Here is a 17,341-nt window from a genome sequence, read left to right as displayed (position 1 = left end):
GTTCAGAAAAGGGCAACTAAAATGATTAGGGGTTTGGAGAGGGTCCCATACGAGGAAAGATTAAAGAGGCTAGGCCTCTTCAGCTTGGAAAAGAGAAGACTAAGGGGGGATATGACAGAGGTATATAAAATCATGAGTGATGTGGAGAAAGTGGATAAGGAAAAGTTATTTACTTATTCCCATAATACAAGAATTAGGGGTCACCAAATGAAATTAATAGGTAGCAGGTTTAAAACAAATAAAAGGAAGTTCTTCTTCACGCAGCGCACAGTCAACTTGTGGAACTCCTTGCCTGAGGAGGTTGTGAAGGCTGGGACTATAACAATGTTTAAAAGGGAACTGGATAAATTCATGGTGGTTAAGCCCATAAATGGCTATTAGCCAGGATAGGTAAAGAATGGTGTCCTTAGCCTCTGTTTGTCAGAGAATGGAGATGGATGGCAGGAGAGAGATCACTTGATCACTGCCTGTTAGGTTCACTCCCTCTGGAGCACCTGGTATTGGCCACTGTCGGTAGACAGATATTGGGCTACATGGACCTTTGGTCTGACCCAGTACGGCCTTTCTTATGTTCTTATGTTACTGTTTGCTCAGCCTCCACTTTCAATATCATCTGCAAACTTAGGCTTTGTCTACGCAAGCACTTTTGTTGGTAAAACTTTTGTCTGTCAGGAAAAAAACACACCCCGACCAACATAGGTTTCACTGAAAAAAGTGCCAGTGTGGACAGTGCTATGTCGGTGGGAGATGCTCTCCTGCCAAAAGTACTGCCACTTGTAGGAGGTGGTTCAGTTATGCAGGCAGGAGAGCTCTCTCCTGTAGGCACAGAGTGGCTACCTGGAAGACCTTGCAGCAGTGCTGCTGTGCACTCACTGTAATGTCTCATCTGGTGGGTGACCCCTCTACCTGTTCAGCATCTCGTTAGCCCACTGGGCCTGCAGGCACTCCATGTAAATTATCTTCAGGTGAAAGGTGCATGGCATTATCAGTCCTCACATCAACTCACAGAGGCAGAAAGTTATCATCAAACCCATTTTACAGAAGAGGGCATTCAGGCACAGAGAGAGATCAAGTGGTTGCACTACAGGTCAACAGCAGAGGTGGGACTAGAACCCAGGAGTCCTCAGCATCAGGCCCCAAACCTAATCCATACACCCTGCTGCCTCAGTGCAAGGTGCTTGCATTAAATTCCAGATCATATGAACTACCCTCCTGTCTAACCAAGAGTCAGACGTGGCTTTAAGAAGGATAAGGGAGTTTTTTAGATTTCACTTGGCGTTCTCAGATTGCAGTAGTAGCATTTGAGGTGCTGATCCAAGCCCTGAGATCTGACGAGGAGTAACCCCTTCCCCGTGTTTACCTCCTCAGCTCATCTCCTCTCGCCCACCCCAAGAGATGAGGAGGGAAAAGTTCCTCCTCTTTTTCCATACCTCTTGCATGGGCTGGACTGGAGCACTTTCCAACATCCACCGTGAACTCCAGTGGGGTGTCCGGAAAGTAGGTTTTCAGGGATGGCAGCCGGAGACACTCCTCTGGGCTTGCATTACACTGGCAGGCCTCAATCACTTCCACTTCCTGAACCCCTTCAAACAGCGGCACCCGCTCCATGCGAACTCTAGTGGGTTCACAATGGGAATCCAAAGGGCAGGAGCGTTCTGCTCCAGTTGACAAAGGCAGCTCCATCTGCCTGTCCTGCAACTGCACAGAACAGGCACAAGGTAACAGGTATATTTAAAAAAGGGGGGAGGGAACAAAGAGGACTTGGGTAATTATAGACCAGTCAGCCTAACTTCAATACCTGGAACGATACTGGAACAAATTATTAAATAATCAATTTGTAGCACCTAGAGGATAATAGGGTTATAAGGCGTAGTCAGCATGGAGATGTCACGAACAGGTCATACCAAACCAACCTATTTCTCTTCTTTGTCAGGGTTACTGGTCTAGCAGATGGGGCGAAGTTGTAGACATGATTTGCTTTGACATTAGTAAAGCTTTTGACACATTCCCTCATGACATACTCATAAGCAAAGTAGGGAAATGTGGGTCTAAATTACTGTAAGATGGATGCAAAACTGGTTGAAAAAACATACTCGTGCAGCTCCCTGCCGTACCCCACCCCCCCTGCTCCAGCTTACCTCCACCTCCGCCTCCTCCGTGAGCCCGCTGCCGCATCCTGCTTCTCCCTCCTGGCTCCCAGCACTTGTGCCGCGAAACAGCTGATTCGCGGGGCAGGGAGGGAGGGGGAAGGAGGGGCAACGCAGTGCACTGGGGGAGGAGGCAGGGCCAGGGTGGGGATTTGGGAAGAGATCCAATAGAGGCAGGGAGGGGGCGGAGTTAGGGCAGGGACTTTGGGGATGGGGTTGGAATGGGGGCAGGGCCATGGGCAGGGAAAGGGGCAGGGGGGCGCGGGCATTCAGCGGCACCGGAGAAAATTGGCACCTATGGTTAGCAATGGTACACTGTCAAACTGGGGGCATGTATCCAGCGCTGTCCTGTAGGGCTGTGTCCTAGTCCAAGTGCTAGTCAATATTTACATTAATGAATTGGAAAGTGGAGTGGAAAATATGCTTATGAATACTGCCCCTCCCTCTACAGGAATAACTATCCTGGTACAGATCACATTTATACCAGGGTAACTGTGGCCACTCTAAGGGCTTGTACTGTTTTAGTTACACTGACACAGTTAAAATGCTGCAACTTTTGGGTATAGACAAGTCCTTAACAGCACAGGCTCTTGTCAGTTTGTTAATTGATTAGGGTTCTTTGTCTTGGCTGAAGTGTCCCATGGTTATTTTACACCCAGGGAGGGAAAGTATCCCCACGAAGGATCTGCTGTGAGAGCCCCGCTGGCCAAGCAGAGAGAGGCTAACACCACAACAAATAATCTGATTCTGTGGCTGCCAGTTTTACTGACTCAGACAGGAAAATGCATTTGGCCTCTTCCCACCTGTGCAAACTGACAAGCTGAGGAAAGAAGTTTTTAATTACTGGGACCTAGTGTAGAGCAGATGTGGGTTAAAGTACCAGCACCAGTGTGAGGCTGCAAGGGTGGGAGGGATGTTAAGTGATCCCAAAGCAGGGCCACAGCCACAGGTGGACCTCAGTGGGCCATGGCCCACCCAGATCAGAGCCAGAGTCCCCTGAATCCACAGACTGAGACTCCTGACCCTGTCTCGGTGTCCATCAGCCCGGCCATGTCCCTCTCCTACTGGCGCTGTGTGCTGCTGCCCCAGTCTCCAGCCCCAGAGTTAGCTCTGCCGGGGTGTGTTTGTGTGTGTGCCTTGTGGGGGAGGGTCTAGTGCTGGGGCCAGAGACCAGGGAAGCAACACGCAGCGCCAGTAGGAGAGGGATGCGCCACGTGACCAGGCTGATGGACACAGGGCTGGGGTCAGGAGGGGTGGGCAGAGCTCGAGCCCCATGGCCTCCCCATCCCCGCCTGTCCCCCCTCCCAGGGCACTGGATCCCTCCTGCCCCCCTCTCAGGGCCCCCCTCCCTCCTGCCCTCCTCGCCCCCCATCATTGCTGGGGCCCACACACTTTTCCTATCCTAGCTATGCCACTGTCCCAAAGTCCATCAAACACCATCTAGTCAAGATATTATAATGTAGGAAACACTGCAGAATCATCAAAATATAGGCCTGGAAGCAGCATTGCCAACCCCAAATGTTCAAAAATCATGAGTCAGGCTCACCAAAAATCATGAGATTGACTTTACAATCATGCGATTATGTACAAATAATAGAGCTGCTGCTCTTTTTATTCGCCTTCTGCTTTTCGAGCCTGTAGGCTGCACTGGGGTCACATTTTGAAGCTTCCTCCTCAGCTACGCGGGCCAGAAACTTAGTTTTCTTTAGGAGTGAAGGCTGAAATCATCACATACCACTTGACTCCTGGGACCGAGGCTTTAAGGAAAACAATAATTCTCATGAGAGTTGGCAATGCTGTTTCTAGTCCAGTCCCCTGCACCGAGGCAGGACAAATCCCTGACAAGTGTTTGTCTGACTTGCGAATCTCCATCTACAACTGAGCTCTGGCTGTTTCTCTCACAGCAGGTGTTTGACACCCAAGGAGAATTCGTTTCCTTTCCTGTAACTCAGTTATCTCACTTGTTTGTCAGCTGGCAGGACAATATGTTAGATGAATAGTTTAGTATATTTCAGGAGATCTACTTAGGAGCATATAGAAAAACCATGATGCATGACCAACTTCGGGATGTAACTGCTCCCATTGTGGGCATAGCAAAACACGGAGATGCACATTTCTCACCTTTTTAGTTCTAAGAAAGTCCAGCATAGAGGAATGTTTGGGAAATCCAGACTGATGGGAGTTTATCCTTTGGGATAAACAGTGGGACCTGCACATTCCAACATCCAGACTTACAGGACTGCCAGAGATGTCTGTGAACAGAGGAAAGATGGAGTCAGAAACCCTACAGAATGCGGCAATTATTGCTATTTATTAGTTGTATTGCGCTAGTGCCTAGGAGCCCCAGCCATGGATCAGGCCCAGATTGTGTTAGGTGCTGTACAAACGCAGAACAGAAAGCTGATCCATGCCTCAAAGAACTGACAAACGGAAAGAAACCTCTGCTGCAGACGGTTGCGAATTCTGCAAAGAACAAACACACCAGATCCAGAAATGTAATGTGGTCATTTATTTTGACTGTGATTCCTGGTGATACTTTGTAGTAGACCAGCAAATTCACTCTAGCATATTTTACAAAAAGCAATAATAAGGTCTCAGTAATAGGAAGTCACATGACAATGTCTCTGCCATCTAGTTTTTAAAGAAGGAGGAAGACCACCAGTACTTTGGTGAGAATCACTAAGTCTGCATATTAGCAAAGGGAGAATGTGAGAAGTTCTATTGTGGTTGAATTATTTAACCAAGATAGTAGGAGTGTCTGGGTAAACTCTCTAATTCATGGGCAAATAGAGCATTCAAGCTGGTCCTCACACCACCTGAGGAAGTCTCACACACTCAAGTTGAGCATTTCATGTCTATGAAACACCAGTGATTATCAGCTAATAATTGTTTCCCCTAGAAATACTTCAGAAAATTGGCTAGTTTTCTCCAGCAGCTTTGTCTATATTCAAAGTTGCTTCAGTTTCATTTTATATTGGTTTAAAAATCAATCTCAATTAAATCAGTGCATACCCCAGCATGGACATTTTTACTTTAGTTTAGATTAAATCTGTTCCCAGTTGATTTAGGCTGAAGCACAACGAGCCTGCTTTAAACCAAACTAAGGCCATGTCTACATCTAAAATTTTGCAGCGCTGGTTGTTACAGCTGTATTAGTACAGCTGTATAGGGCCAGCGCTGCAGAGTGGCCACACTTACAGCAACCAGCGCTGCAAGTGGTGTTAGATGTGGCCACACTGCAGCGCTGTTGGGCGGCTTCAAGGGGGATTCCGGGACCGAGAGAGCAAACCGGGAACACCGCGGTTTGCTCTCTCGGTCCCGGAGCCAGCCAGCAAACCGCGGGGAAGGAGACCTGCTTGCTCGGGGTTCCGGGACCGAGAGAGCAAACCGGGAACGCCGCGGTTTGCTCTCTCGGTCCCGGAGCCAGCCAGCAAACCGCGGGGAAGGAGACCTGCTTGCTCGGGGTTCCGGGACCGAGAGAGCAAACCGCGGCGAAGCTGGTTTCCTTTCCCGGTTTGCTCTCTCGGTCCCGGAACCCCGAGCAAGCAGGTCTCCTTCCCCGCGGTTTGCTGGCTGGCTCCGGGACCGAGAGAGCAAACCGGGAAAGGAAACCAGCTTGATTACCAGAGGCTTCCTCCTTCCACGGAGGTCAAGAAAAGCGCTGGTGAGTGTCTACATTGCATTACCAGCGCTGGATCACCAGCGCTGGATCCTCTACACCCGAGACAAAACGGGAGTACGGCCAGCGCTGCAAACAGGGAGTTGCAGCGCTGGTGATGCCCTGCAGATGTGGACACTCTCAAAGTTGCAGCGCTGTAACTCCCTCACCAGCGCTGCAACTTTCTGATGTAGACAAGCCCTAAGTGTCCGCATAGAAGTTTACACCAGTTTAAAATCACACAATTAGGCCATGACTACACTAACATTTGTGTCAGCAGAACTGTCGCTTGGGGGTGTGAAAAAACACTCCTCTGAGCGACTAAGTTTTGCCATTGTAAGCACTCGTGGGCGTAGCACTATGTTGGCAGGAGAGCATCTCATTGAGCTGGTTTTAGTCTATCAATGGGAGAGCTCTCTCCCATCAGCATAACATGCTACACAAGCACTCCTGCAACTGTGCATCAGCACCGTACAGCTTGTAAGTGTTGGCAGGGCCTTAGTTAAACCGCTGCAACTTTCTCCTGTAGACAAGGCCTTGTGTGGACACTTAGGCTATGTCTGCACTACAGACCTGAGTCGGTGGGAGAGATCTCTCCTGCGAGCAGAATAAAACCATCTCCAATGAACGGCGGTAGCTGTGTCAGCAGGAGAGCATCTTCACACCAGCACTTCTGTCAGTGAAACTTACGTCAGTCAGGGATGTGTTTTTTCACACCCGTGACTGATAAAAGTTTTATTGACAAAAGTGCTACTGTAGACGTAGCCTTAGTTCAGTTTAAACCAGGTTTATATCAATTCAGTTTAACTTAATAAGGAATCTACTTAAACTAAATTGATATACTCCAGGTTTAAATTGAATTAAGAGCATCCACACTGTGTCTTTCATCACTTTAACTCAATTGGTTTAAAATCACACCTTTGGTTAAACTGGTGCAAGTTTGAATACAGACGAGGCCTCACTACAGAAAGCCTGGTGCTACCTCTAAATGAGTCACTAATATGAACGTATTCTTCACAAGCATGACAGTATAATAAGACAACTGAAATGACTGAGGCTTTCTGAGGTGTTTCACAGGTGTCTGTAATCATGAGGGCTATATAAAAGCCGCATGCTTATCAGAGCAAAAGGGAGCAGGCAAAAACCATCTCCAGAGCTCTCCAGATAAGCTACAGAAGGACATACTCTGCTTGTTGCTCCTAGACTTCTCTGTGCTGTAAAAATGTAGAGGGGGGTTGGGAACTATCATCTCTTCTATTCCCTTTTCCTCTGTTCCTTTGCCATGAAAACTTCAGAAAGTGCCTAACAGCTCCAAACTCCAAGCCATAGCAGAAAGTTTGTCTCAACTTGGATGTGATACTACTATTCACTTTTTTCAGAGTAGCGGCCATATCAGTTTGTATCCTCAAAAAGAACAGGAGTACTTGTGGCACCTTAGAGACTAACTAATTTATTTGAACATAAGCTTTTGTGGCCTACAGCTCACTTCATCAGATGCAACGGTATCATCAGTATGAATATAGTAAACTGAATATTTCCTAATTTGCACTCACCGTCAAAAAAGATGTTACCTCACCCAACTTGTTTCTCTAATAGCCTGGGACCAACACAGCACTCCCAAGATTACTCCTGACAATCAAGTCGTTCTGGTACAATACGCCTCTGAGCTAATGCAACTTTGAAAGGATGCAAACATTTGTCCTGAGAGAAAGTTCAATACATTTGGTACAGAAAATAAAACTTTTGTTCAGGAGAATGTATCGACCAATTAACTAATCTTCCCACTAATATTTTGTGAAATGTGCTTTTAGTACCTGCTTATGTAAGTGAGCAGTAGCATTAGCCTTTTAAGGATCTTGCTAGGAGTGCAGCATCCCAGAGGTTGATTAGGCAGCATGCCTTGGGGTGTTACCATTACATTTACTTACTTCAGACCGTAGCTCTTTGGGAATAAAATGACAGTGAAGTCTTGTGAGTATTCATAGAATGTCCAGAGGGATGTTGATGATGGAACATGAGTGGGAATGTTTAAAGGAATCAGGCTTCTCAGAGCCTAAAAGGAGAAGTTCGCTTACCGTGCCCAATATAAATGGAATGGCTCTGCCTCCTGCAGCAGCCCCTCTCTGCAAACAAGTTTCTTCCTTCACTCTTCCTGCTGATGGCTCCTGCACCTGCACTCACAAAACATAAAGCTCATATGATCACTAGCTTACAGCTTGTGCTGCCTTCCTTCTTTAGCTGGAAGGGGAGTTTGAGCTCCAAGCGGAAGGCACACAGACCTCATTTCTTTAACTTTATGATTTTGATTTAAGGAATAAGCAGGATCAAAGTAGTTAAAAATGGAAATGACCCATTAGATCTCCAAGACTACTCCATGGCAAGGATAGACTGTATACACTCCATCATTAATTAAGTCCTTTATTCAGCCATCCCCATTCTCACTTTACTCAGCGTGGCAGAATCATGACCCAGCTTATTGCTGATGTCTGACAATCACCTCAGCACTGTACAGAAGAGGGAGCAGACAAGCAGAGATGATCCAGGTCTCCAATAAAGGATGAATTGGATATTAAAATAGTTTTACACTTGACCGCAGCACATTCACAAGTCCTTTACTCCTTAAAATCAGCACACAGACCAGTAAAAACCATAGGAGGAAAAGAGAAATGAGACTTACTGACAAGGCTGGGAATACAGAAAAGGCCACTGAGAAGCACAGTCGCCAGTGAAAGATCCCTCATAGCTGCACCCTTGAAGACACTGAATTGTCTCCAGTATTCCTATCTCCGATATTTATAGCTAGAGCTCCCTTAGCAGGGGAGAAGGCGCTTGCAACAGAGACAAATGGGTCTGTATATTGCTGACATATGTTGCCAAGATTGTGATCTGAATAAACACCAAAGTGGCCTCAGCAGTAATGGAATCTCATCACCAACTTGTCTAGGGGAGCGGGTTCCAGCCACACTTCAAAGCTTTGCTTGGAAATGGCAGGTTTTCCACCCCAGGATGGGGGATTTCTCCCTTGGGGGCCTTTGTTCTCACCACCACTTTCAACCTAATTAAGCTCTCAGTAGCTTGGAGTCATTTTTAAGTTGTCTCATTTAAAAGAGACTCAAGTTCTTCAGCCTCATTCATTGCACTGAATGACCTTTTCTCTGGAGATAACCGTCTTTTGTTTCTTTTCAACGCCAGACTTTAGATTAACCCTAGCTCTTTGGTAAACAAATACACCAGAGTCAGAGTCATAGGAGATCTGAGAGCATTCCCTCTGGAGAGCAGCCCAAGGCAGGTATCTGGGCCTCCCTTTCTGCCTTTCTTTCTTTATCAGAGGGGTAGCCGTGTTAGTCTGTACCCACAAAAACAACGAGGAGTCCGGGGCACCTCAAAGACTAACAGATGTTAGTCTTTAAAGTGCCACCAGACTCCTTGCTGTTTTTTCTTTCTTTAGCAAAGCTGAACCCTTCAACTGTGAAGAAGTTTCTTTTTTTCATGCTCAGTAATAAACAAGCAGGAAAGTTCCTGAGCTATGGAGGAGCAGAAGCACCATGGACCTTTCCTACGCGCAGCGAGGAATTCTCTCTAGCGTGTACATTGGTTTCTGGGACTGCAATATAACCCCCAAAGAGCTCTCACAGACCTTGTCTAGATTAGGAAAACAGGTCCTTCTTTCAACTGAGGCAAAGCTAGTTCCACTGAGTTAATACAATTGAAAGAAGCACCTTTTTTCCTGGTCTAAAAGAGGCCACAAGGGTAGCTGTCAGGGCCCCACTTTGTTATGCGGTTGAGCAAAGTCATGGAAGAAACTACAAGAAACTGGGCTGTCAGGTTCTGTATCTGTAAAAGGTCACTAGTGTCACGTTAGAAACGATAGCAGACCCGCAAGCACTGCTGTGAGGGAGAAGTTGCAGAGCGGAGAGGGCAGAGTTGGTATTAGGCACAGAGGAGAAGACAGAGGGTGCAGGGATGAGCTCATTGTATAGGGCATGTAAGACAGACCGGGGCGAAAGTGGAACTGAGGTGGGGCATTAGGTGGGGAGGGATGGTACAGAGTCTGGTATGCACAATGACTCCCCCTGTTCTTTTTTTACCTTCTAGCTTCTATCAGGTTGGAAAATGAAATGACCACCCCACACCATCCCTGCTGCATCTCTGTGCTCTGCCTCTGTGGCTGAGGAGAAGAAACTGAATCCCACAATGGGTCAGAGGGCTTGCAAAGGCCTTACATCAGGGGGCTGGGATGGAGATAGACCGGAGACTCCCTTGTTAGCCAGGTAATTGATTAGATGGAACCCTGATGTCTGCTTCCCCTGGTCACAGTCACTTGTAATTGGGCTCCCGGAAATCTCCTCAGGGTGTATGTGTTGATTGCAGTCTCCTTCTTCTGTACCCACAGGGGCAAGAATGATAGAAAAAGGTCATTATGAGTGAACTCCAACAGTCTCTCACAAACCCCAGTGCACAGGCACACAGCTGGGAGGCTGCGACCATTCCATTGATAAATTACACAGCCCCCTTGTGGACTGCAGTGCAGGATACAAGTCTGAATTCAAGCAGTGGTGCACAAGGTGCATTTTTTCTTTGGCCTATACATCATCTTATCACCCTTGGTTATAGTGAGGAGCACCCCACGACACGCTCTGCTTACGGTAGCCTGAGCACCTCTGTAATTATAACCTGAGTTTTCCGTCACTCGGAACTTCCTGAAAAGTTCACCTGTGAAACTGAAGGTTGAAAAGCCTGAAGGTGAATTTCATAGTCAGGCATCAGAGCAAAACCAAGTCACCCGTTCCTGACAGGAGGCAGAGTGGAAATAAGATCCCTTCCCCAAGATGTAAAAATAATTGGAACAGCCCGATAGTCCAAAGGGCTGACTTCTGGCAGAGAAGTAGAGCTCTCTGAGGAGCAGAGCCCTTCCTTTCTCCGAAGGAAACTGGCCTTGATTTGATAGTTTATTATTATTTGTATCGTCATAGTGCCTAGGTGCCCCATTCATGGACCAAGCCAATGTACTCTGGGAGGGGCTGGGTTTTTTTAAATTTTTTGTTTGGTTTTTTTGTTTTGTTTTTGTTGCCTTCCTCTGGAGCATCAGGGATGGCCACAGCTGGAGATGGGACACTGGACAGAGGGACAGGGCTGTGAGGTGGCATTGGGCATTCTCTCTCTCTCAGGTGCTTGGCTGATCCTAACTCAGGGATGGTCAATTATTTGTCAAGGTCCAAATTTCTTGCTCAAGGTATAGTCGAGGTCCAGACTCCAGAGGAAATAATAAAAAATATAACACCAATAATAAGTAAATAAAAAGATTTTGGTGTCCATTCCAAAGTGTCTGGCAGTCCAGATCTGGCCCATGGTCTGCCTATTGACTACCCCTGAGCTAACTGGTGGCCTTATGTGGGGTTGGGAAGGAATTTTTCCCCAAGTCAGATTGGCAGCGACATTGTGGACTTTTCACCTTCCAAGGACTATCTGGTTCTATATAATTTAATCATTTCCTTGCCATTACAGGAGCCTCAAATCCCGATGCACCTCAGTCCCTCCTCTTCTCTGCCTGTGCCATGTAACAGTCTAGTCTCCTGTGGGCTGTAACACCTTGGTCTCATGTTGGTTGTTGGGGTTAATGTGCAGGTGCAGGTGCAAGTGCAGGGCAGGGTAGGTGGCCGTGATCTACAGGATGTCAGATTAGATGATCTGGGGCGTCCCTTCTGGCCTTAGTCTCTAGGATTCTAGGAGGCCCCCATGGTGCCAGGCGCTGTACACAGAACAAAAAGACACTCCCTACCCCAAAGAGCTAGAGTTGTCTATATCTGAAAATTAGGTTCTAAGCCTTTACAGGAGCAGATTTTGTGAAGTTTGTAAGTGTTACTAAGCACAGGTGCCAGGGCTGGAGCACCACAGGGAAAAACGGTGGGTGCTGAGCACCCACTGGCAGCCCCCTATCAGCTCTTTCCCTAACTCCCAGCAGGCCCTGCAGATCAGTGCATCCCCCTCCCTCCCTGCGCCTTCCACCCTCTGCAATCAGCTGTTTCACAGTGTGCAGGAGGCTTTGTGAGGGAAGAGAAGGAGTGAGGGTGCGGCACACTGGGGAAGGGAGAGGAAGGGGACGACAAGAGGTGGGGCGGGGGCCTTGGAAGAAGGGGTGGAGTGGGGGCAAGGCCTGAGGCAGAACCAGGGGTCAAGCCCCCCCCTCCAGCACATTAAAAGGTCAGCGCATGTGTCACTAAGGACAACTGCATGGTGCATCTGTGCACAGACAACTTAGCTTCACACTACAGCCTCCAGGGCTGGATTTCCAATTAGGCACGGTAAGCAAGTGCCTTGGGGTGCCAGCATTCTAGGGGCACCTTATCTCTCTAAAACTGCGTGCACCACAAAGGTCAACTGTAGGCAGGAGGGGCACTGAAGATGCTGTGCCTAAGGTGTAAATCTGGCCCTGAAAGCTTCCATTTGCAAAAGTGTCCACTCATTTTGGATGCCTCAATTTTTGGATAGCCACATAGGGCTCAATTTTGTCCTTAGTTACATTAGCAGTCTCTGTAAAGACCTAATTTTAGACTAGGGCATCACATCCAAAGGTGTTGAGCATCTGTAGATTCCATGGACTTCAGCTGGAGTTGTAGGTACTCAGCTCCTTGAAAATATCAAACCCTTGGTGTCTGAAGTTGGATATCCAAAAATGGAGGCCCCAAAACTCATTTTTGAAAGTGTAGGCCAACTGAATCCTCCTGTCCCATGAATTACTCCAAAATGTTTCTGGGAATTATAGGGTCTGTTAAAACGAGCCCATGGACACATGCAGTCTGCTGCTCTGCATTCCCACCAAAATGGCCTCTTTCCCTGTGGGAAAGCCAGGAGATCTTGAGTTACTGTGTCACTTCTTCCACTAAAAGGTCTCACTTCTCTTTGCATCACAACCCCCTTTTTTGGGGGGAAGCCCCATAGTCCTAACCTAGGGAAGTAGGCAAATATCATTACTCCCATTATAGATTGTGAAGCTAAGGTGAAGCAAGTCATGCAAGGAGACAGAAAGCTTGGGACAAAGCTGGGAACAGAACCAAGAGCTCTGAAATGAGACACTGGTCTTATTCACTACAATACCTCTTGGAGAGATTCAAATCTATGTGCTTAGTTATGCTGCCTGTACAATGGGGTTACTCTTGATGAGCCACCTTTCTGTGCTTTAAGATACAGAGGGAAAAAGTGCTATGTCCATGCAGGGTATAAGCCCATTCTACATGGACAAAAATAGATATAAATGTTGCATGATTTGCAGTGGCTGCACAGAGGATTCAGGACTGTGTATTCTGCAGCCAAAGACATTTTCAACAGGTATTAACTCAGGGATATTTTGTTAGTTCTAAGGGATATAGAGACATGCATTAGTTAGGACATCATTGTGAGGACATTGCTAGAATCCTTGGGCCAGGTTGGCCAAGTGCAAGTTGGAGTAATTGTGTCCTGCCCCCATGGACACAAACTGTGGGGTCAGTGCAGCAGGTATAGGGTAACTTGCAAGATTTAGCATGCAAGACCAATGTAAAAGAATGCAATTTATGCACCAAGGATTCAAGTCAGGCATCACTATCAGGTGCAGGAATCAGTGAAGTTGCACACCTTTAAATGGGAGAAGAATTCAACCCCAAAGGTTCACACCCATGTTCCTGAGGGCAGAATAGGGCCTCAACAGGACAGAGGTAAGGCCCTCAGGGGGAGATGCAGCAGGAAAAGGAACTGAGAGGAAGATTTAAGATACATCCTGAAGCTGTATCCCCCCAGACTTTATCTTACCCTCAGATCATCCTCAGCATTCCCACATGCACTTGATTATGAGTCATGAACTAGTCCCCACACAATCCCAAATACATGTAAGTTACACTCGTTTTGCACACTCCTTGCATGGCAAATCAGTGCAAGTTACACATCTCTGTGACTTTCAGTTGCTTTATGGCCAGCTTGCAGCCCCTGCACAACTCTCACAATTTATTCAATGTGGACTTTGGCTCTAAGGGAACAGAAAGCTCTTCTCCACTTAATGAATTTCTTACTTCATAAAGTAGGAAATTCATTGAGAGGTTTTGACACAAGAAGCTAAATTACTAGCTGTCATTGCACTGAAGTGAAGGGAATGACTATAGTCATATGGTTATTGTATGGTTTTACTGAGACATGTTAAGAGTTTGTGGCTCCAGATTAGATTAAACTGATATTTAAACACAAGAGTGGTGTGACTACAAAGCAGAGTTAAGGTTGTTTGAGTCCCTAACTCTGCATTTCTGTATCTTAAGGTTAAAGTTAAAACAAATCTCAATGTGTTAACTGTGAATTTCCTCAGTTTAGCATGCTCAGTTTGAGAATAATAACGACACCGAATAATGTATTTTACCCTAAGTTACTGATACCCTAAGGCTACGATTCTGGTCATGGAGGTCACCGATTCCATCCTTTTCCAGGACCTCTGGGACTTCATCTGGGCCAGGGCTGGAGCAGCTGTTAGCCCGAGGGCCGCTAGAACAGCTGACCATGCCCAGCTGCAGCACCACCAGAAGAGCTGACCAGTGGCCAGCCCCAGGGCCATTGGGGCAGCAGTCCCCAGCCAGAGCAGTGGCTGGGGCTAATTGACCCCCCTGGGGCTGGCACAGCAATGAGGCTGGAGCAGCTGCAAGCCCCAACAACACTCTGTCCCCCCACCTCTTTCAGGTACTTTTAGTAAAAGTCAGGGATGGGTCAATGAGCTTCCAGGAATTTTTGTTTATTGCCTGCAACCTGTCCCTGACTGTGATCAGGAACATTCAACATGGATTCACCAAGGGCCTAACCAATCTGATAGTCTTCTATGATGAGATAACTGGCTCTGTGTATATGGGGAAAGCAGGGGATGACATATATCTTGACTTTAGCAAAAGCTTTTGATATGGTCTCCCACAGTATTCTTGCCAGCAAGTTAAAAAAGTATGGCTTGGATGAATGGACTATAAGGTGGATAGAAAGCTGGCTAGATTGTCAGGCTCAACGGGTAGTGATCAACGGCTCGATGTCGAGTTGGCATCAAGCGGAGTGCCCCACGGATTGGTCCTGGGGCCAGTTTTGTTCAACATCTTTATCAGTTATCTGGATGACCGGATTAATTGCACCCTCATCAAGTTTGCAGATGACACTAAGCTGGGGGGAGAGGTAGATACACTGGAGGATAGGGATAGGGTCCAGAGTGACCTAGACAAATTGGAGGATTTGGCCAAAAGAAATCTGATGAGGTTCAACAAGGACAAGCGCAGAGTCCTGCACATAGGAAGGAAGAATCGCATGTACCGCTACAGGCTGGGGACCGACTGGCTAAGCAGCAGTTCTGCAGAAAAGGACCTGGGGATTACAGTGGACAAGAAGCTGGATATGAGTCAGCAGTGTGCCCTTGTTGCCAAGATGGTCAACGGCATATTGGGCTGTATTAGTAGGAGCATTGCCAGCAGATTGAGGGAAGTGATTATTCCCCTCTATTCGGCACTGGTGAAGCCACACCTGGAGTATTGTGTCCAGTTTTAGTCCCCCTACTACAGAAGGGATGTGGACAAATTGGAGAGAGTTCAGCGGAGGGTAACAAAAATGATTAGGGGGCTTGGACACATGACTTACGAGGAGAGGCTGTGGGAACTGAGGTTATTTAGTTTGCAGAAGAGAAGAGTGAGGGGAGATTTGATAGCAGCCTTCAGCTACCTGAAGGGGGGTTCCAAAATGGATCTCAGCTGTTCTCAGTGATGGCAGATGATAGAACAAGGAGCAATGGTCTCAAGTTACAGTGGGGGAGGTCTAGGTTGGACATTAGGAAACACTAGTTCACTAGGAGGGTGGTGAAGCACTGGAATGGGTTATCTAGGGAGGTGGTGGAATCTCCATCCTTGGAGGTTTTTAAGGCCCAGCTTGACAAAGCCTTGGCTGGGATGATTTAGTTGGGAATTGGTCCTGCTTTGAGCAGGGGGTTGGACTAGATGACCTCCTGCGGTCTCTTCCAACCCTAATATTCTATATTTCACTAAAAATACCCATGACCAAATCTTAACCTTACTGATACATGCGCTCAGAGTTAACTCCATCTTAATGTAGTTTGTGCCAGGGAATTTCCTTTTAATTAAAAACGTCACACATGAATATTGAGCAATGATTTGGAGAGTTGATGAATCAATCATTTTTTAAATTTCAACTTTTATGGCCAAATCAGTATACTGTGACTGGTTTGCCCTCACCTTGGAGCAGCTCAAGGCAGCCAAAGCATACAGGCCAGCTAGCTGTTTTGCCAAAGCAGCCAGAATGTACATCCCACTTTCACCCTCCTTTGTCCTGAAAATTCTGCCTCCTTTATCTTCTTCCTGTTATGAAGATACAACTTAGGTAATGTTTTCATCCCTCAGCCACGAGGCCGAGAAGCGATGATCCTATCAGTACATGATCCTATCTGTAACTTTTGAAATTAACTATTTAAGATTAATGGTGTTATTTTGCCATTATTTTTCATAACTGAAACTTTATCTGTCAGCTGAGGCTGGTACCTAAAATCTTCTCCTTAATGGTAACTCCCGAAGATTTATCCTTTTTTCAGAATGATTATTGTCTCCCATTGTTCTCAGTGGGACTGAAGTCATGAGCTATCTTCAGTTAAGAGTCCTTTTAAAAATGGCCAGTGCTTCCCATTGTTCCCAGAAAGAGTGAAGCCAAGCTGCCCTCAGGGAAGATGTTGACCACTTATGCTGTCAGCAGACTGAGGGAAAATCTCTGAGGAGCAGCTGAAGAAAGAGAGCAGCCATGTTTGCTCAAGGGTTCTTATGGCCTTAGTCCCCTGAGAACAAGAGGTGGCAGTCATTTTGAAAGTGCAGTTCTACTCTGAATTCTCTGCAATAAAATATTCTTCAGCCTCAGCTGTAGAAGAAACTTTTGGTTTTGAGGAGTGACAGGGAAAAATGGCTACTAATCCTAAACGAAAAATTCTTCATATGCCACCTACAGACAAGATTAGCGAGTTTTAACTATATAGGAAATTTGAGACATCTGTTTCATTCCTTAAGACCATGGGAGGGGAGGAGAGGAAGGAGGTCTGACATATTCTAGATTTCTTAAAGGCTCATTTTAAAATTACTTTTAATTGCTATACTAATCAACGGATTTACTTGTAAATTCTCAGAAAATTCATTCTATGCTCAAAGAGTAAGAGCTGTAATTTTGGGAAGAATAATGCTCTATTTTTCATACATAACAAAGAGGCTGAAGCCCTCTTTTAAGTGCAAAATTCAACTCAAACTCAATGACGGATCTGCAACTGTTGCCTCCAGAACACTGCTTAGTTCAACTCAGATACCAAGTTATATTATCCAACCCACTATGAGGCCAACATTTCCCATAATGTATGCACGAATGTGCGCCCCCCACCCCAGACCCTTCACACAGACACATTGAAGAGAAACTATTACACCCATTGGTCAAGAAACATTTAACTCTATTTGGCCAAGAGAGTAACATATACAAGAAATACATTTCCATAAAAAAATAAACTACC

The 17,341-nt window shown here is 46.5% G+C and overlaps 1 protein-coding gene across 1 annotated transcript in view; it reads right to left on the bottom strand.

Moving 5' to 3' along the window:
* Nucleotides 1-17,341, bottom strand: part of POLE4 (DNA polymerase epsilon 4, accessory subunit) — a 38,251-nt gene that overhangs the window by 8,352 nt on the left and 12,558 nt on the right. The window contains exons 4-6 of the mRNA XM_030540812.1: nt 7,881-7,976; nt 4,269-4,399; nt 1,431-1,698 (exon numbers count right to left, since the gene is read on the bottom strand). Of these exons, the coding sequence (XP_030396672.1) occupies nt 1,431-1,698; nt 4,269-4,399; nt 7,881-7,976 (495 nt within the window). The remainder of the gene's footprint in view (nt 1-1,430; nt 1,699-4,268; nt 4,400-7,880; nt 7,977-17,341) is intronic.

This window comes from Gopherus evgoodei, chromosome 22 (genome assembly GCF_007399415.2).
Source record: "Gopherus evgoodei ecotype Sinaloan lineage chromosome 22, rGopEvg1_v1.p, whole genome shotgun sequence".
Classification (NCBI taxonomy): Eukaryota; Metazoa; Chordata; order Testudines; family Testudinidae; genus Gopherus; species Gopherus evgoodei.
Note: the sequence above shows the minus strand (reverse complement) of the source record. Positions and strands in the feature narration are given on the sequence as shown.